At 39.3% G+C, this 20615-nt stretch overlaps 1 protein-coding gene across 50 annotated transcripts in view; it reads right to left on the minus strand.

Annotated features, from left to right (window-relative positions):
- PPFIBP1 (PPFIA binding protein 1) overlaps nucleotides 1-20615 on the minus strand; it is a 191503-nt gene that overhangs the window by 20822 nt on the left and 150066 nt on the right. For 14 of the 50 annotated variants that reach the window (XM_084956480.1, XM_084956479.1, XM_084956471.1 and 11 more), the window contains 9 exons: nucleotides 19340-19454; nucleotides 17461-17493; nucleotides 15792-15853; nucleotides 13666-13750; nucleotides 11273-11427; nucleotides 4614-4729; nucleotides 3110-3166; nucleotides 1352-1412; nucleotides 1003-1032 (listed from right to left, as the gene is read on the minus strand). In XM_084956480.1, the coding sequence (XP_084812606.1) occupies nucleotides 1003-1032; nucleotides 1352-1412; nucleotides 3110-3166; nucleotides 4614-4729; nucleotides 11273-11427; nucleotides 13666-13750; nucleotides 15792-15853; nucleotides 17461-17493; nucleotides 19340-19454 (714 nt within the window). The remainder of the gene's footprint in view (nucleotides 1-1002; nucleotides 1033-1351; nucleotides 1413-3109; nucleotides 3167-4613; nucleotides 4730-11272; nucleotides 11428-13665; nucleotides 13751-15791; nucleotides 15854-17460; nucleotides 17494-19339; nucleotides 19455-20615) is intronic. The other 36 variants (XM_021092149.2, XM_021092148.2, XM_084956477.1 and 33 more) reach the window with 3 other exon arrangements.

Genomic DNA, 20615 nt, shown 5'->3' on the forward strand with positions numbered 1-20615 from the left:
GATGCCACAATATAGGGGTGCTGTCATCCATGCCTCAATGCCGATGTAAAAATCATTTCATACCACCTACTGAATTAGCAAGTCAAAAACAAGGACAATGTCTTGAATTGCAGTGGTGTTCTCTGTCGGTGCTTTGTCAGTTATACCTACACTGTGACTCAAAGCACTAAGAGCCAAGAGATTGTATCTGGAGGTAGTCTGACTACCAGGCTGTGACCTTTGCAAAGTTCATGACCAAAAATCAGAAGGAAGAAGAAACAGAGCCCATGTCAATGACGCCCTTTAAAAATACCAAAATGTTTGCTGTAGATGGACAGTGGTTATATTGAACATAAGCAGCTGGGGAATCTATCCAAGCAGGGCCTTTTGTGACGTCTAAGGAAGCCCCGTTATGGTGATGATGGTCATCAAATAGCATGACTGTGAGTTTGGGGCTTTGTTTTTGTTTTTTCAATAACTTGTTGAGGTGAAAGTCATATAACTGAAAAGTAGTTTTTTGGCCACACCCACAGCAAGTGGAAGTCCTCAGGTCAGGGTTCGAACCCAAGCCACAGCAGTGACCTGGCCCCAGCACTGACAAGGCTAGAGCCTTAATCACTGGGCTGCCAGGGAACTCCCTAAAAGTTAACTGCTTTAAAGTGAGCAATTCAGTGGCATTAGTACATTCACAGTGTTGTGCAACCAATGCCTGTACCTGGTTTCAAAACATTTCCATTGTTCTAAAATAAAATTCCTTACCAATTAGCAGTTTCTCCCCATTCCTCCCTAGCAACTGCTAATCTGTGTTCTGTCTCTATGGATTTATCTTGGATATTTCACCTAAATGGAATCATCTACTATGCAGTCTTTCATGTCTGGCTTTGTTCATTTGGCACATCTTGCAGCAGGTTCTGAGAGTTTCAGTTTGTTGGAAACATTTGAGCAGTGGTAGGTATACCATGTCTAGTACATGTATTAGAAGTCTCAAACATTTTTACACTGTGATCTGGACATAAAAATTACCTCTGAAGGCTTTGGAGCAGACTCCTTTCCCTGTTCAAAACAACAACAGTGTTTCAGATTATTACAGTAATCCTCTATCCAGAATTTGTTACAACAACAATTAAAATACATTTACATCTATTTGTAGGCTACAAAATTTCATTTCATTAATTTCCTACAATGTTTTATTAAAGTCTCTATTTTTTGGTTTTAGGTACTACTTTCCAATCCTTTATATTCATATTTCTTAATATTTATCATTAACTGCAGTATCTAATAATTTTCCATGATTGAAACCACATATGGGAAAAGATCCCTAAATATTTTTCTTCTCAGGGTAACAGACAGAAAAAAAAAATGCAGAACCAACCCCATCTGATGGCTCTTTCTTCAGATTGTCCAGACTGCTAGACTTCTGCAGACTTGAAGTTCTAAAAATAACAATAATAATAATTATGATTAATAATGAGTGGCTCTGGTGCCACTGTTTCTAAGTAGAATACCTCGGAAAGAAATGAAAATTGTATGTGAGTGGAATCCTGCTAATAAAAGAAAATCTGGATTCAGGCAGTCACTTATGTGCTTAACTAAATTATAACGTTTAGTTCTTTTAAAAGCAGGGGTGGTTAACTGTCCTGCCAATAACTCTGAATGTCCCGCACACGTTACAACGGCTGGAAAAACACTTAGGACTCTCCTGTGATGTCAATATTTGAAAATAAACCAGTGTTTTCCATGGGCTAATGGTCCATGCTTCATGTATATACATTTCACCAGGAACTTTTAAAACACTCACATACGTACTATTTATATATAATCTTTCTAATTAAAACAGAGGGTGAAAGTTTTACTTTCCAATTCACAAGGGAATCACTTCTCTGAGTCTGGCAAAGCAGTTCATTTTCAAGTTCTAATTAAGCATAATATAGGAATCCCGCCTACTGCCTGTAATAATTCATTTGGTATCTGAATGAAGGCCCAACAACCCTGTAAACATCTAGAGAGGCTTTCTCTTAAAAAAAAAAAAAAAAAGTATTTATTTTTTTTTTGTCTTTTTAGGGCCGCACCCGAGGCATATGGAGATTCACAGGCTAGGGGTCGAATCAGAGCTGCAGCTGCTGGCCTATGCCACAGCCACAGGAATGAAGGATCCACTGAGCCACATCTGCAACTTACACCACAGCTCACGGCAACACTGGATCCTTAACCCACTAAGCAAGGTCAGGGATTGAACCTGCGTTCTCATGAATGCTAGTCAGATTTGTTTCTTAGAGAGCCTTTATCTTTCATACAAGTAGCATTCCATTACATGGAGCTGGTGTTCTGCAAAAACTGAAGCAGGAATATGTGACCAGTTTAAAAACAAAGAGGAAAAAGCAACACCTCTGCCCTAAGATACAGAATAACATCATACACTAAACAGATTTTTAAAAGGCATTTCTCATGTATTTGTGTGGAAATAAGTTGCTAGAAATGTCAATACCAAATAAAGTAAAAGATAATGGAGAAAAAAGAAAGATCTCATCTTGGGAGTACTGCTCTGAAAATAGATTTTCTTAATTTAATCCAGACTTTAACTTTGATAAACTTAGATATTAGGTCAGCTTATTAACTTGAAAGTGCAAAAAAACAAAAACAAAAACGAAAACAAAAAAACATGGTAGCCCTGCCAGCCATCGCATCACTCTCTGTGATGCTTTTCTGGTAGACTTCTATTCAAAACATAAGTCAGTACAAGACGACTTAGGAGCTCTCTTGTGGTGCAGTGGGTTAGGGATCTGGTGTTTCACCATGGCAGCTTGGGTTGCTGCAGTGGCATGGGTTCGATCCCTGGAGCAGGAACTTAATGAATGCCACAGGCATGGCCAAAAAAAATAAAACATCGAAAGAAAACTGATGAAGGAAGGCTGAAGATCAGCACAAACTTGGCCTGAGATAATGGTAAAAAAGCAAGTATTTGTTTGTTAATTTACAACCTCTGCCCCCACCCCCACCCCATCATTATGGCTGCATTCGTTCATTCAGGCCTCAGCATCATTTGCTTTTAATGCTGGTCATTGGTGGAACAGAAGCCTCCTCTCTCCCAAGTATCTATCACATTTTTCAGATCTGAAAAGGTAGAACTTACGAAATACTATCGCACAGTTGAGTTTCAGCAGCAGGACCAAGGATTATTTTTCCATCACTAAAATATAAAACAAAGAAAGGTATTTATGAGCTTCATGGGGAAAAAAAAAAGACCATATATATTCCAAGTTATATAACAGTCAAAAACAAAAAACTGCAAGGAAAGCTGTTTCTTTCTTTTTTTCTTCGATAGTCTGTTTAACTTTATTTGGCCTAATCATAAGATTAGACAATTAATTTGGGAATAAGTTCCTCCCAATTCTATTTGCCTATGGAGAAACTCTCCTCTCTCTGTCCTGTCTCCTTCACAGCCACTTTCCAAACAGCCCCGTGCATGTGACTGTCCCTTATAAGCCTTTGATGGCCACCTGTGACCTAGGCCATAAAATCCAAGTTCCCTAAAATCCCTGTCTAACCTGACCAGCACATCTCCCCAGCCTCATCTCCAGGTACATCCTACTTCTCTCCTTTTAATAATGTGGAACTGAGGCAGGAGACAGGATGGGCTCCAGGATAGACAACTTCAACTAGCCTCTTGTTTACACTTCCTGAGGCAGGAGATAGGTGGGCTCCAGGACAAACATTTACAACCAGCCACCTACCTATACTTCAAGATAGAAATAACAGGCACGAGGCAAATAACTGGTGCTTGTCTTCTGTGAAGACAAGTTAAAAATGGTAATGACAAGATCAAAAGAGGGGCTGAGCCCTGCTTGGACAGAAGAACAAAGAGGTCACGTATGCCCCATCCTCAGGATCAGGGTGACCCCAATTACACATGTGCAGAGAGACCCCTCTGGGTCATAAAGGGAAGGGGTGCCAGGTCATAATAAATCTAGATAACCTTCCCACCATGCCTTGCTTTGAAATACATCTTGGCCAAAAGATGCACATGCAGACCAGGAGAGGGCCCTAGATCTGGTCAGGTGTGGAAAATAAAACATGATAATTGGCCAAAGTAAGACAAAGACCCAGAAGAACTGTCCCATGTAAGTAATTTAAATCACCTCTCCGCATGCTGCTCATTCAGGGGTGACTCCCGCACCCTCACTTCTCCTTTGGGTGTGTACTACTGCTTTCCTTCTGCCTTAGATAAATAGACTAATACTCTGTATTTCCCACATGGTGTACTGTGTTTCTAACAATAAACTTTACACCTGTTTTTACAGTCTTTAGCTCCTTGAAACATTCTTGGTTTCAATGAGGGCAAGAATCAGGGCAATTCCACTTTTAGCCTCTAGCTGGTCTCGTGGCTAGGATTCCTGGTTTTCATCCAGGGTGCCCCGGTTCAATTCCTGAGCAGAGAATTAAGATCTCACTTCAGGCCATGAGGCACTGCTCTCTCTCCTAAATCAGAACTGCTGTTGAGTTCCCTGGCACAAGTCCCATTTCTTGCTTTTCCAGGTAAAAGATTATGTCTGTAAATATACACAGTGAACCCCTGCTTTTGGTGGCTCTGCTTTTCTGAGCATTTACATTGCAGTGTGAGGTCATAAAGGACATACTTCTCCTCAAATGGAGTCTCTGGCTTAGGAAGCAATTTCGCTTTTTCAGAAGTTTCCAAGCCTTTAGATGCTGGCAATAATGATGGGATTGAAACTTGCAAGATGCTGGTGTGGAACTGCAATACAATAATAAGTAGCCAAAAATCATTGAACAAACAAAACACAATCCACAGAGCAAAAAATATATAAATAAAACAATTAAGTGGTCAATTGATAACATTTCATAACCTGTGTTTAGAACTCTACTCTCACATTGAAAAAATGGTCTCAGGATATAAACATCTAGAAGTGTTAATCAGAGAAAATATAGAAAGTAATTTTTGGACTTGCTTCTGAAGAAGACACTGGCTATTGAGAATAGGACATAATAAGGACCATTACATAAGTGAATAGTAATCCTAACTACATTAAACCCTGGTTGAAATCTTGGCTCTGACACCCTTGCCCAAGTGACTTCACTGGGCATCAGTTTCCTCCTCTATAAAATGACAATGTCTACTTCATAGGGTTGCAATGATTTCAGATGAGATTTGGTTAAAGTCTTTGTAAACAAAACATTATTTTCACTTTAATTTCTACCACTAGTCAAATATAGAACATCGGTCAAGCCAGTTAATTATTATTCTCTATGTGAATAAGCTAACTGACTTCAATTAACAGAAGTGATGAAAACGGTAATTAAAACAAATGATAATGGACTTTGTGGCTGTACTACTTAATACACATTGGTTAATAATAACAATAATACAGCAAAACCAACAAAAAAAGCATAATACAACCCCCCAACCCCTAAAATGCCTAAGGACAGACTTTGTGAAAGAATTTCTAAACACTGGTTTTCAGTAATCTTTGACAATCATAGAGCAGTTAGATTGGGAGCCACATCATGAATAAATGAAACATTTTAAAAGTATTCCAGTAAAAAAATGAACAAAACTTGCCTCAGTGAACTCACTTCTTTGAGTCAACCAATCTGAGATAGCTCTTGGCTTGGGAGTCAGCTAGTCAGGGTAGGAACTCACACCAGGAAGACATTTCTGAATGCCAACAAATCAACCAACCACAGCCTCACCTTCATAACAATACACAGCTGATATCAACACACTCCTGCCACTGAAAGCCCAATTCCTGAGGTTCAAGCATCCTAAAAGCCCTATATAAGATCCACTCAAAGAGAATGCCCTTAACCAACAAAATTCCCTTACTTAAATAAGCAATTGTGGTTTTTATTTGTTTGTTTTGTTTCAGTTACCGAGGTTGTCTCATCCTTTGATACTGTCAAAGAGTACAAAATGTGGAGTCTGTTCAAGATGGAGTTACTTGTGCTAAGCTCCACATTAGCTAGCCTGAATGTAACTAAGTTTCTATGCTCAGCTCTCTCAGAGGAGGTAGGCCTAGGTCAATCAATCAACACTTTCTGCTCAGCATAATTTACCTAACTTTGATCCATGTTAAGGAAAGATCTTTTGCTTCACTTAAAGAAATAACCCTGCTTTAGCCAATTAGCAAATGCCTAGTAAGACTTCCTGTTCCTGCTCCCTTCTGCCTATAAAAGTTGATAGAATGCTTCTTTATTCATGAATCGCTAAAGTCAATAATACCTTTAAAATTTACTTAGTTGAATTTTGTTCCTTAACAAGTCATATAGCTATAGAAGAGGAGATTATTTCACTATCATTTTTTTTCACTTTGAATCTTTTATGATCCATCCCGGGCACTTTATTTATCTACCATCCCATTTCTTGAAGTACATGCACCTCCGTGGGTTCCTAATCACAGGGAAAAATAGCTACACTAAACAACAAGGTCCTACTGTATAGCACAGGGAACTACATTCAATATCCCGTGGTGCATGAAAAGATACTCAACATCACTAATTGTTAGAAAAATGTGGATCAAAACTTCTTTGAGATAGAATGGCCATCATTAAAAGGACTACAAACAATAAATGCTGAAAAGGACTTGGAGGAAAGGGAACTAACCTTCTTACAATGCTGGTGGGAATGTAAACTGGTGCAACCACTATGGAAAACAGTATGGTGGTTCCTCAAAAACTAAAAATAGAACTACCATATGATCCAGCAATCCCACTCCTGGGCATCTATCCAGAGAAAACCATAATTTGAAAATATACATGCACTCCAATGTTCATTGCATCACTACTCACAATAGTCAAGTCATGGAAGCAACTTAAATGTCCATCAACAGAGGAATGGATAAAGAAGATGTAGTACATATACACAATGGAATATTAGCCATAAAAAAGAATGAATTAATGCCATTTGCAGAAACATGGATTGGCCTAGAGATTATCATACTAAGTGAAATAAGTCGAAGACAAACATCATATCACATATGTGGAATCTAAAAAAAGGATACAAGTGACTTTATTTGCAGATCAGAAACAGACTCATAGAATTTGAAAACAAACTCATGATTACCAAAAAGGAGAGGTGGGGTGGCAGGGTGGGATAGACTCGGGGTTTGGGATGGCATATGCACACGGTGGCACATGGAATGTCTGGCCAATGGGGAACTGCTATCTAGCACAGGGAACTCTACCAATATTCTGGGATAATCTACATGGGGAAAGAATGGATGTGTATATATGTATAACTGAATCAATTTATTGCCGAGCAGAAATTATCACAACATTTTAAATCATACAATGATTTATATATTTCAATAAAATAAAGAAAAATAGCTACACTAGCAGGCTGACCTCTCAAACTTTAGGACTTTAACTCCAACCTCAAATAACCCTCCTGCCTTTTATGATATGACTCAACACCCTCAATCCTCCTCAAATCATTCTTATTCCAAACTAAAAATCTGTCATTAAATGACAATTCACACAGTGAAGACATTTTTGGTAAGGATGTGAGGTTATCTGGGTGTAGCCTTTAGGACAACAGCCTCTCTACAAATACAGCACATGCACTGGCTATCATCTATTATTTTTTCATCTATTATATTTTTAATAAGGGATTTTTCCCTCTAAAATATTTCCTATTCCTTCACTAATCCCTTTGTTTGTTTGTTTGTTTGTTTGTTTGTTTTCCCTTTCAGTGATACAATTGCCGTATAGCCACCATGTAAGTTTTAGGTGTCCAGGATAATAACTTGACTTAGTTAAGTTTAGTTGACATCTATCACCTTATACAGATGCCAAAAAAAAAAGAAGGGAAAAAATGTTTTTTTGCTTGTGATAACTTTCAGGATCTACTCTTAGCAACTTTCAAGTATACAATACAGCAGTGTTAACTGTAGTACTTTTCCACAGTACTTATGTATTTATTTAAATGGTCACACCTGTGGTACATAAATGTTCCTGGACCAGGGACTGAATCCAAGAAGCAGCAATGTAGGATCCTTTAACCCACTGTGCTGGGCTGAAGATCAAACCTACACCTCCAGAGACAAGCCGGATCATTAATCCACTGCATCACAGTGGGAACTCCCCCAGCACTTACTTGTATTGGGAAGTTCGTATCCTTTGACTACCTTCTAATTCCCTTTCCCAAGAATTTCTTGTTAATGACATATTTTAGCCCTCTCTTACGTTTAAAAGAGAAGTGTTGTTCTTCTTGAATTCAATTCAAATTGTCCATTCTTGTTGCATAACTATGAGCAACAGATATAAAAAGAAGTCATTCTTACTACCTATAATAAAGTGTTAGAAGAGAGATGACCAAAGAAGGAACTGCTATATTTAAAGAAGCCAATATTTTTAAGTTCAAAAATCAAACTTTTTCATTCCTAGTTTCCCTTCACAGAACATGAGATATGAAAATTAAGAAATGATTTCAGGGCAAAGATCGAGCACAGGTACTATCAGGAAAATGGTCTTAAAATGAAGCCACAGGTATGGCTTTGTCAAGACTCAGGAAAATTCAAGGTGGTGCTGTCTCATTGAACTCTTTGAAAAGATCAAAAACTCTAAAAATAGGAGTTCCCGCTATGGAGCAGCTGAAACGAATCCGACTAGGAACCATGAAGTTGCGGGTTCCATCCCTGGCCTCGCTCAGTGGGTTAAAGATCCGGCGTTGCTGGGAGCCGTGGTGTTGGTCGCAGATGTGGCTCGGATCTGTCGTTGCTGTAGCTGTGGTGAAGGCCAGTGGCTACAGCTCTGATTATACCCCTAGCCTGGAAATCTCCTTATGCTGAGTATGCGGCCCTCAAAAGACAAAAGGACAAAACAAAACAAACAAACAAAAAAAAAACCCCTATAACAATAAAGAGATATCCCACTAACAATAAAGGGATATCCCACAGTGGCCTTACAGGGAACGTAAGGTAGAGAAGGTTTTTTTATGAAGATATTTGTAGATATGCTTTTATCTAAGGGAGTGGATTATATATTGATTCAGAAGAGAGTCCAAATGTTTAAAATATTTTACCAAACTAGACTGAAAGAAACACAGCAAGCAGAAAATGAGAAGAAATAAAGACTTTGTGAGCTATATGAATGTTTTTACAGAAAACTCTCACCTGCAAATACAGGCTCCTTCTTACAGAAAAGGAAAGATGGCCCAAAAGGAAGCCAAGAGCCCAGAAGACTAGGCCCCAGTAAAGGAACTGGCAACAAGGCTGGGTTTTGGCATTGCTATGGACTAGTGACACCTGTGTGCCTTGTGTTCCTTTTTTAATGGGAGTGCCTACAGCAGTTATATTATGTCTGTCCCACCACCCTAGGCCAGGTGTGTATGGGGTAAATAGTCTGTCCTTTGAGTTCCACGTTCTTTAAATCAAATGGAATGATATTCAAGAAGCTGTGTCCAAAGAAATGCACCTGAGGAGTTTCATTAACAGCTTGACCTGATCTGGAAGACAAGATCCTGGATGCTGATGCCTAAGTGGAATGAGACTGAGGGATCTTCAGAGAGGGATGTAAATTGCTAAAGCCAGTGAGTGGAGGAGCAGATTGTATTTTCCATTCCACGTGTTCTTCTTCTAATGTGAAACTGTCACTTGTCACCAATAGAAAGGGTCTATGTTCCCTCTCCTTGAATCTAGCTGGGCCTGAGACTATAGGAGAAGAGATTCTACATGACTTCCAAGATATGTCACAAAAGTGATAAAATCTGCCTAGTCCTTTTCTTGGGACCCAGCCACCATACGGTGAGGAAGCTAAGTGCAGTTATTCTAGTCAGAGCCTCAGCTGAGGTCCCAGCCACCAGCCACATGATGACCTAAGCCAATGCCAAGAGGAGCAGAGACAAGATGTTCCCGCTGAGCCCTGCTCAAACCACAGAGTCATTGGCAAAATGAATTGTTGTCATTCAAACTACAAAGTTTTGGGGGGTTGTGAGCAGTAGGTAACAAAAATAGATTTTGGTGCCAGTTTGAGGTGAAAGTAATGTAAGTGGGTTTAAGACTGTTCATTCCCCTCCGGTTGCTTTTTTCAAGGTTAACAAAGTCGGGGAAATCTTATGCCATCCCTTTTTTTTTTCTATTTGAAAGCAGTCACTGTTTATTAACTAACCAGATTACAGAAATATTCATGGTTGGAGGTCTTGCTGTAGCACAGTGGGTTAGTAATCTAGCACGGCTACAGTTGTGGCATGGGTTGAAGTTGCGGCTCAGATTTGATTCCTGGGAACTTCCATATGCTGCAGATTTGGCCATAAAAAAAAAAAAAAGTTATTTAGAGTTCCTGTTGTGGCTCAGTGGTAATGAAACCAACTAGTATCCATGAGGATGTGGATTTGATCCCTGGCCTTGCTTAACTCCCTGGCTCGTGGGTTAAAGATCTGGCATTGCTGTGAGCTGCAGTATAGGTTGAAGATGTGGCTCAGATCCAGTGTTGCTATGGCTGTAGTGTAGGCCAGTAGCTGCAGCTCCGATTTGACCCCTAGCCTGGGAACTTCCTATACTGCGGGTTTGGCCCTAAAAAGCAAAAATCACGGTAGACACCTTAGTTCATCCTTCTAATAGACCTGTTGATCTGGTCTTCCCTATTGCCAACATCTCCACCTTCTATAAAATGGGTAGTCTCTTCCATCATTTCAACTTTATGAAGATAATTTGAAGGGCCACATGAAGGTATTTCCTTCTTTGAAGCAACTTTCCAATACTACAGATCTCATGAATCAGATCTTCCATGAAGAAGATGCCATATTTATTAAGAGATCAAGCAATCAATGTATCTTTCAGGGCAATTGCTTCTTATTGTTTTGCCATAACTACGCGTATAGACCAAATCCATTTTGCTGACTTCAGGTTTGGGTACCCCAAGCAATACATGGCTCCACAATGCCCAGCATGTTAACTGAAATTTTGCATCTTTCAGACTTACCATTAAAAGTGACCGAAAACAATTTATATAATCTCACTTTACCCCCACTTTACTTACTCCCTTATTCTACCGTAAATAGATTATAATCTCATATTGAAGATGACATCCATCCCCAAGGGATTCATAAGTTTTTCCTGAATTAGGTAAGCAATTGTGATATTGCCCAAGGTTTTATTTATTAAAGGGATGGAAAAAATATGTATGTCAGATAAAGACCTGGAGGTCAGAAAAATTGCCAGGACAAAGCAACTGAGTAATCCAAGTGAGAAAATACCCACATGTTTGATGTTACCAATAGCACTTTAACTTCTCACGACAGAGTCTCCTTAACATGAAAAAAGGAGTAAGAGCCTGTGAATACCTCTTCTGGAGCACTTGTGTTAAATGGGTCAGGACTAGGAGATCCCATTACTGGCGTAGGTGACAGGTTTTTCTCCAGCTCACTAAAACCCTGCACATCCAGCAAAGTGGAGAAGGAACTGGAAGGGAGCAGATCTTCAAAGTCATCATCTTGGCCTAGGGAACAACAAAGCAGAAAGCAGATAATAGCAGCTTTTCATTTTTCACTTTTGGAGGAAGATTAAGAATCCCAATTATCCTGAATATAAAATTCTTCTGATCCTCAAAAATCAGAGAGTCAACTTTTGGCCTCACCTGAAGAACAACATGGGGCCAAGGAAACATCTTCAAGGGGGAGCACCTGAAGGCCACATGGGTATCCAGGAGCGGTATTAATTAAAAGAGGTTTAACAGACACAATCATGGACTCACAGCATTGACATTAAAAGTTGGGAGTTTCCATTGCGGTGCAGCAGAAACAAATCTGACTAGTATCCATGAGGATGAGGGTTTGATCACTGGGCTCACTCCGTGTATCAGGAATCTGGCATTGCTGTGAGCCACGGTGTAGATCGCAAATGTGGCTCAGATCCCACAATGCTGTTGCTGTGGTGTAGACAGGCAGGTACAGCTCTGATTCAACCCCTAGCCTGGAAACTTCCATATGCCGCAGGTGCAGCCCTAAAAAACAAAATAAAACAAAAAAAGTTAACCTTAGTCCAACAACCCTGTCGTAATTTTGTGTCAACATTTGGGGCTTTATAAATTTCAGTTTGGAAATAACCCAGCAGAGGAATATCAGTCGCACAATGAAAATGATTCTGAACAGCAACAAAATCACCATTTAAACAACTCCATTTGAGGATAATGTGAGAAAAAGATGTGTGTGTGTGTGTGTGTGTGTGTGTAAAATTGGGTCACTATGCTGTACAGCAGAAATTGGCAGAACATTGTAAATCAACTATAATAATAAAAAAAACCCTCCGTTACTACCGCACTCTCGGAAAAAAATGTGGAAAAGTAAAAGGGATAGACGACCTTTTGATCCCTTGAGAGGATCTTTTTATGCCACTCATTTCATTTTAAAGCAGAAAAAAATAAGTGGAGAAAACCAACTGCACAATCAGCAAAGCAGCAACTCTGAGAGTTTTTCAAAACTCTAGAAATGAAAAGAATTAAGAGCTGGAGTCCCCGTCGTGGTACAGTGGTTAACGAATCTGACTAGGAACCATGAGGCTGAGGGTTCGACCCCTGGCCTTGCTCAGTGGATTAAGGATCCAGCGTTGCTGTGAGTTGTGGTGTGGGTCACAGACTGGCTCGGATCCCATGTTGCTGTGGCTGTGGTATAGGCCAGTGGCTACAGCTCTGATTAGACCCCTAGCCTGCGAACCTCCATATGCAGAGGGAGCGGCCCTAGAAAAGGCAGAAAGACAAAAAAATAAAAAATAAAAAGGATTAAGTGCTGAACAACAGTGCCAGATAGTCTTTGTTTAAAAACAGAATGGTCCTTCCAACTGTTCTCGGAGTAATACTAAATGGCAAATCAGACACTTGTTTAAAGTGCTAATTAGACATAACTTCTTAATTTAGGTTTTATTAGATTTTTACTCTAATTTTTATTAGAATTTAGATATTCTTCAAATTGCCTGAGGATTACCTAAATAAATATAAATCCCAGTGAAAAATCACTGTTTGCATAACTCTGCAATGGGATAGGACCTAATTTTCTAAGGTTTATAAAATTCTATCCTGCTATATATGGTTAAAAAGTATCTCTTTTAACTATATGTTTATATGTATAGAAAAAAGTTCAGAAAGAATTATGTGAAAAATGCCAGAAGTGATCATGCTAGTGCAATTCTCTGAATTTCACCCCGTTTCTCAATGTAGTCTAATGACAGAAATTAATCTGCTCTTCCTTGATTCTTCTTTCTTTTTAAATTTTTATCTGATATTGGAGTATAGTTGATTTACAATGTTAATGTTAGTTTCAGGTGTACAGCAAAGCAATCCAGTGATACATATACACGAATCCATTCTTTTTTAGATTCTTTTCCCATACAGGTTATTATAGAATATTGAATAGAGTTCCCTGTGCTATAAACACACCAAAAGTCTTTTTCCCCTGAAGCTCTTGCATGTGCTGCCCCCCTCACCCCCACCCCCCAGCCCCTTCTCTCTCTGGAATGAGATCTAATCACCTCCTTGGAGAGGCTCTCCTTGAGCAACCAACCAACAATGTATCAGCCTACACATCCTGGCAGGGAACAGATGCCTACTAATACCGCTGAATGAATGAATGAGCTATTTAATTTGATATAATGGATACACTTCATGAAAGAAATTGAGGCCATACATAAAAAGTTCAGAGCCACTTAAAAACAAGTGAAGCAGAAAAGCCTTTAGAGCTACTACCTTTCTGACCTTGGGCCTGCACCACTGTGTCTTGCATCTTCTTGTACCTGTTCAGGCACTGTCGAAGATCTTCTATTTTCCGATCCTATTAATGAAATAGATTATCATCTTCAATATTTTGGTTTTAAAACCGTAAAGGTAATTATGACACAAAGAATAAGTAGATGTGAATTATTTACATTATTCAAAGAATACTTCTAAACTTTAGTACAAAGGGTAATGTCTAGAGTATTTTTCCTACTTACATCAGAGATAAAGCATCTCCAAATTTAAAGATGCTATCCTTCAGCTACCATCTTTAAAAAACAAGGTAATAAGATACAAAACCAACAATAAACCCCAACATTAACTTTAATTACTCTCCTCTCTAAGCCAGAGCTTGAAAGATCTAAGCTTGCTATCTTGACCAGCCGTCATTAATCACCATCCAGCTTTTCCCTCCTGAAAACACTCCACCAAAGTTGATTCAACTAGTCATCAGTGACCTTCTCTTTACTGAACACACTAGATACTTTCCATCCTTTTTCTTTCTTTGTTTTAAAAGGCTGCACCTGTGGCATATGGAAGGTCCCAGGCTAAGGGTCAAGTTGGAGCTGCAGCTGCAGGCCTACACCACAGCCACAGCAACTCTAGGTCCTAGCTGCATCTGTAACCTACACCACAGCTTATGGTGATGCTGGATCCTCACCATAGCACGTCCTCATATACCCACGCCCTCCACCTATGTCTCACACTCCAGAATGTTCCCAGCATGCACTCGGTTGTTTCAAGCCTTGGTTTTGAGACATGTTTTCACTCATGGATCCTTTGCCCAGAATCATTCATTTTCCTGATTAATGACTCTTGCTCCTCCTTGGAATTTGCCCAAATATGTCCTCTTTCAAGCCTTCTTGTTACACCAAGAAGTTACGTCATTCTTGGTGATCCTATAGAAATTTGAGCACCCAGTAAGCCCTCATTCAACACGAGTAGTTTTGTTTGTTATTGCTGCTTTTTGAGAGAGAGCAATGAAAACAAAATGAATTTCAGTGGTTTTGTTTTCAAATTATATTTATGTGAGCAGCTTGTTAATGACTTTTCTTTTAATTTGATGTGGGAAAGACTAGCAAAAAGAAACCACTGTGGGGGGGTGGGGGGGTAGGAGAATGAGTTTATTTCTGCGGAATAAAGAACAAAGAGAACCAAAGGCAAAAATAAACAAACAGAGTAGGCGGGATTAAGAGAAAGAAATTTATGAAGAGGGAAAAAGATCAAGATGGAGTTTTTTAGCATTTTCCTAGTTTTTCACTTCCTTGAAATGACTTTTCTTGGGCAAGCATCTCCTTGTTCCAGTCGCTAAGGGACACGAGGGGGGAACAGTTCCAATGGCAGGAGTTGAACCTGTTTTGTGTGGCCTGCTGGTCAGGGACGCTGAACCCATTTGTGTGGCCCTGGCTGGTCAAGGAGGCCATGAAGAAACATGATTCCTTAGTAGGCTCTCTGCATTCCTGCTCTTAGCAGGATGAAGTGAGAAGAAGCAACAGCTGGAGGAGAAGCACTCCTGGAGGCTTGGCATTAGGCTAGCTTAGCTAAAACAAAGTGTCTAGGGCCATCCTCGGTTTCCTGGTGCCTGTTCCTTTTTTCCTGGTATCTCACCAGTCAGAAAGCAGAGACAATCCCAGATGTGAAAGAGGCCAGGAATGTGAAGGCAATAACACGTTCACAGAAAAGAAAATCAATGTGATCATGGGGCTACAGCTGCCATGGAGACCTCCTTCAGCATTCATATGGCAGCCCAGAATTTCCTGGGACCACAGAAAAGATGTACTGTGGACTGTATCCTTTCATTTGTCACCTGAACATAAAGAGCTGATCATTTTCAAAATTCAAGGCCGTGGGCAGGAGGGGTGGATTCTCAGTGGAGTCAGTGCTGTTCATCCCCATTCCTGTGCCCACAGCACAAGCATGTCTGCAACCCCGTCCCCCAAGCAGGCCCACTTGGGCAGGAAGGGAGAAACGCTTGCCCCTTAATGTCAGTTGTGTTTAGGGGATGTTCTTTCCAACGGGGACATCTGACGAAAATGCATGGAGTGATCAAAATGATGTTATAGCGCGTGCAAATAAATACTTAAATTTCATCTAGATACCTTTTCTTCATTTGCTGCCATCAGAGACTCCACGGCCTTTTTCATTTTTTGTACTTCAATATCTGAAATATCAGAACATCAAATCAGAAGCCAGTTAAGTGTATACATGCGACAACAAGAAGCTACTGACTCTTCAGATCGAAATGGTTTAAGGGAAAGATGTTAATAATTTGTTCTGATTGTTTTCAAAGGCATGTTTATCACTTATATTCTCTTGGGGAAAATCTGAAAAATGAACGCTTTCCATCTCACCTCAAGAGTCATCATTCCAGAGAGGAAACAACAACCCTCTCTCAAAAGCAAGAACAAAACCCTCATGAGAACACTGAAGATGAAATTTCAGTGATGTGACAGTAAAAACATGGAGTTTTCAAAGAAGATACCTATAAAGCAGGTGAAAGCAATGTCCAGTGTATATGAGACAAGAGCAGAGAAAATGATGTTCAGTTATAATCAAGACGTAACATGAATGGCAAGGGCCTGGTGGAACGTGATGCTTACATGGGTGATCATGCTATGAAGCTGGCTGTAGGTTCCATACAGAGGATAACAAGGACTTTGCTTCATCTATAAACTTCATTTCCAAAACTATTTTAAAATACAAAGGCCAAAGTAAGGTGAATGGGATTCTCCTCAAAATGTGATATGCAAATATACAAAAGCATGTTACTTTAAGAATAAAAATAAATATTTTAGGAGTTCCTTCTGTGTTACAAAGGGATCAGCAGCATCTCTGGAGCACTGGGATGCAGGTTCGATCCCCAGCCTGATACTATGGGTTAAGGATCTGACGTTGCTGCAGCTGTGGCCCGTAGGCTGCCACTGTGGCTCTCAGATGTGACCTCTCATTTGGGAACTCCATATGCTGTGGTTAAAAGAAAAATTTTTAAACATAGAAAGCCAACCTAAAATGAAATCACACATTTAAAAAATTGAAACAGAGAAAAAAGTTCAAGCTAAAGTTGTCTCCTTTTAAGAAAAAAAAACAAACTACTGAAAGTAAATTTTAAAACAGTGGTACATCATTTAGCACCAATAAAACATCTTCGATTAAGATATACTCTGTAGAAACTGCTTTTCTTTTTTCTTTTCTTTCTTCCTTTTTTTTTTAAAGGCAAGTTCCCTTCAGAATTTAACATCTGGAGGAAAGAGCCTACTAAGGCTTTACTTTATGCTACATTAGATAATCTGTCAGGCAGCCTCGGTAATACAAGAGGGTATGTTTACAAAAGCCCCTAATGTAGATTTGGGTGAAAAGTGGGCTACAAAACATTGGAAAGCAAAAGCAAGTTCAAAATAATCTTCAACCGTGGTCCACCTTAAAATAGCAGGTTTCCTTAGGAGTATAAATATTATTTTCTCCTCCAACCCTGTATCCCCTGGTCACAGAGAAAACACTTTCTCACTTCCATCACTGGGCGCCCTGCTGTATCTTGCATCGCAAAATGGCTGAGTCAGGTACAGTCTGCAAAATAGTCTTTCACTCCTTGTTTTTACCATTTGTTCGTTTGCCCTCTGTTTTATAAACTCTGAAGAAATGGGGAGCTTATTGATGAAGCAACTTTATGTCTTTGGTGAGAGAAATGCTTTTTAAAAAACATGCAAAGAACAGTCCAAGTGGTACTTTTGGTGAATGTCAAGGCTGATGGAAATACACCAAAAACCTTACTTTTGTCTTTGAGCTTCTTTTTAAAATTTTCATCTGTGCGGGAAAACCCATCGAATTGGAAGTTAGCATACATTACGACAATAGGTAATAGCTTAAAAGCGCTATCATTTAGACTCTTCTTACCTAAAATAAAGAGACTCTAACCTTATAAAGACTGAATAGGAAGCATTATTTTATGACTTTAGGACTGGTACCACAATACAGTATGCTCTCTGTGAGGTTAGAAAGAAAGCCTGGTGTTACTGACCAGAAAATCTAAATTTGAATTACTACCCTTTCTGAACCTTGATTTTCTCATATTAAAATTGGGCCTTTGGAGTACAAGTGCTTCTTACACTAACTGCGATGAAAAACCAGCTAATGTTGCATTGGCTGTTTTTCACATTTCTGTTACAGACCCATACGTGACCCTGCTGAACATGCTTCTGGCAGAGTCATCTCATCACTCAAGTTTAGCAACACTGAAATGGTCTCTCTCCTGTCCAAGGAGGTAAGTCCACGGATTATGCAGTGAGATGTTGTGTCAACATCAGATTCCATGAAGTTTCTAAATACAAGCTCTCAATGTCTGCATTTACCTGGCTGTGAACTGCTAACAAGCGGTTCACAGACCAGTGCTAGTCCTCAGATCTGAGCTTGGGTGGCACTACTCTCACATACTCTCTAACTCACAAGTCCTATGATTCCATTTTTTTTCCTTAAAGTTCTGAAAGCATGACCTGCCTCTGAATGTCCCTTAAGAACATGCATTCGACATATGCCAAAATAAAGGGGAAACGTCCATTGCCTTCAATATTTGATGAATTGAGATTTCTGAGGGAATTGTGATAACCTACAGGTACAGAAAGCCAGGGTATTCTAGAGCCAAGAAGACTCCAGAGGTGATCCCATCCAAGCCCCTCACTGTACAGACAATAGTGTTACCATGTTCACATAATAGATAAAAATGTCCCAAGGCTACACTAACTGCAATTTGTTCTGTTTTGAGTGAGTTGGAAGGTGCTTTTGCCACATCATTTGCAAGAACAAAGAAAGGTTAAACTTGACCTGATGTTGTCAGATGTTACAACATATTCCTATTTCTGAATTTAAAAAACTCCACATTTCAAGTTATTTTCTGCCAGTTATAACCTAAATTTATGAAAAATTAAAGTCCATATAACATCCAGGAAAAACTTCCTCAACTTATGAAAACAGTTTGTTTTAATAAGTTAACATACTTTTCCTAAAATAGAAATAACCTATTTTGTTTTCTAGAAGGTTGAGGGTACAAAAAGAAATGCTGATTAACTTTCCAAGGTACAGAGCCTTTCCCCAGCTCCTCTCAAAAACAGCCGGCAAGGTTCCTAAATGTTTTAGTTTATTAAGTTCAGAGGGAAATGATCTTGGGACATTGTTTTTGTTCCTTTTAATCCTTTTTGACATTCCCTTGTATCGCAATTTGGACAAGAATTCTCTCATGATGCGAATTTACCAGATAGTAATTTAAAATAAAATACCCACTGGAGTTCCCTGGTGGCCTAGTGGTTAAGGACCTGGTATTGTCATTGTTGTGGCTTGGGTCATTGCTGTGGCGTGGGTTCCATCCCTGGTCTGGGAACTTCCTTGTGCCACATACATGGCCAAAAAATAAAATAAAATAAAATACCCACTAAAGTAGAGAGGTGCCCTCTTCCAGCTGCTCAAGAGGAAGTTAACAGATGTCCAAGCAGAGTAAAGAGTCTCAGAGGAGGGCTTGGGGTCCTGGACCAAGAGGCGTCTATGCTACTCTTCTCTCTCTTTGATGCTAATATTATACATCATCTAACTTCAGTTTCTTTTATAGATCTTGGACAATTTTAACAAAATAAGATAACAAATGTTAAATACCTATTCTTACCTCGATCAAGAATTTCAATTCCTTCTCCTTTCATCTTGCAAACTAATTTTTCCTGTAGCCTTTTAACTTCAGATTCCTTTTCTTCCAGCTGTTCTTTTAGCGATGCTAGTTCCTCCTATGAATGATATATTCATTAAAAAAGGAAATTCATTATGACCAGAAGGGAAGACTCAGAGAGTCTGTTAGCTCTTAAATTAATTAGGAGTTTTTATGAACGAAACAAACAAAAACTACAAGAATTAAGACGCAAACTTCAGAAATCAGACAGTGGCAATGATAAACAGGAAGCAAGACAATTACTAAACGTCTAATTTATAATAATTATGGTATAATTATTTCAAGCTTCTTTATGACCAAGTTAAAAGTAAATCTTTTAAAGTGTAATTAGGACTAGGGTAGCCCTAAGATTTAAATCTTATGTTAAATAAAAAGTCTAAGTTAATCAAGGAAGATAATCAAATTAGATGCTTAGTGTCATAAAAGCGAAACGAAATGCAAATTGGAAAATAGTATATTAAGACTTGCTTGACATTTATTTGGCATTTCAAGATGGCACTCATTCCCTGCATGAGATAGAGCTTAATTAGAAGGTAAGGTAGTAGGTGATGAACGACTTTAGCCAAATTATGGGACTAAATAATTTGTCCTCATCACAAAGAGAAAAGATGAAAATCTCCTCCCACAATGGAGAGAAACAGATTTTAAAACTTTATTTTTAAACTACGCAACTATTTAAGATACCAGGTCCAGTGCTGTATTTACTAATGTTCATTTCAGGTTCATTTTGGTAAAGAATTAGCTTTAGGGAGTTCCTGTCGTGGCGCAGTGGTTAATGAATCCGACTAGGAACCATGAGGTTGCGGGTTCGGTCCCTGCCCTTGCTCAGTGGGTTAACAATCCAGCGTTGCTGTGAGCTGTGGTGTAGGTTGCAGATGCAGCTTGGATCCCGCGTTGCTGTGGCTCTGGCGTAGGCTGGCAGCTACAGCTCCGATTCGACCCCTAGCCTGGGAACCTCCATATGCCGCGGGAGCGGCCCAAGAAATAGCAAAAAAAGACAAAAAAGAATTAGCTTTAGGAAATTTAAGTTTTGCTGACACACAGGAAATAAAGCTATGCAGTGCTAATAAGTGCACTTTTATTTTCAATCACACATTTTATATTCAGTCTCTAAAGATATTTGTTAGATCTAGAATTAGAAGATGTTCTCTAATGGAGCTAAGAAATTGGTCCTATAGTTTTTACTTATGGTAGGAATGGACACCAAATACAAGACATT

The sequence above is a fragment of the Sus scrofa genome, chromosome 5, assembly GCF_054392235.1.
Source record: "Sus scrofa isolate SSC_HxYL_T2T_F1_AM1 chromosome 5, Sscrofa_HxYL_maternal_Yorkshire_Landrace_v2.0, whole genome shotgun sequence".
NCBI classification, from domain to species: Eukaryota; Metazoa; Chordata; class Mammalia; order Artiodactyla; family Suidae; genus Sus; species Sus scrofa.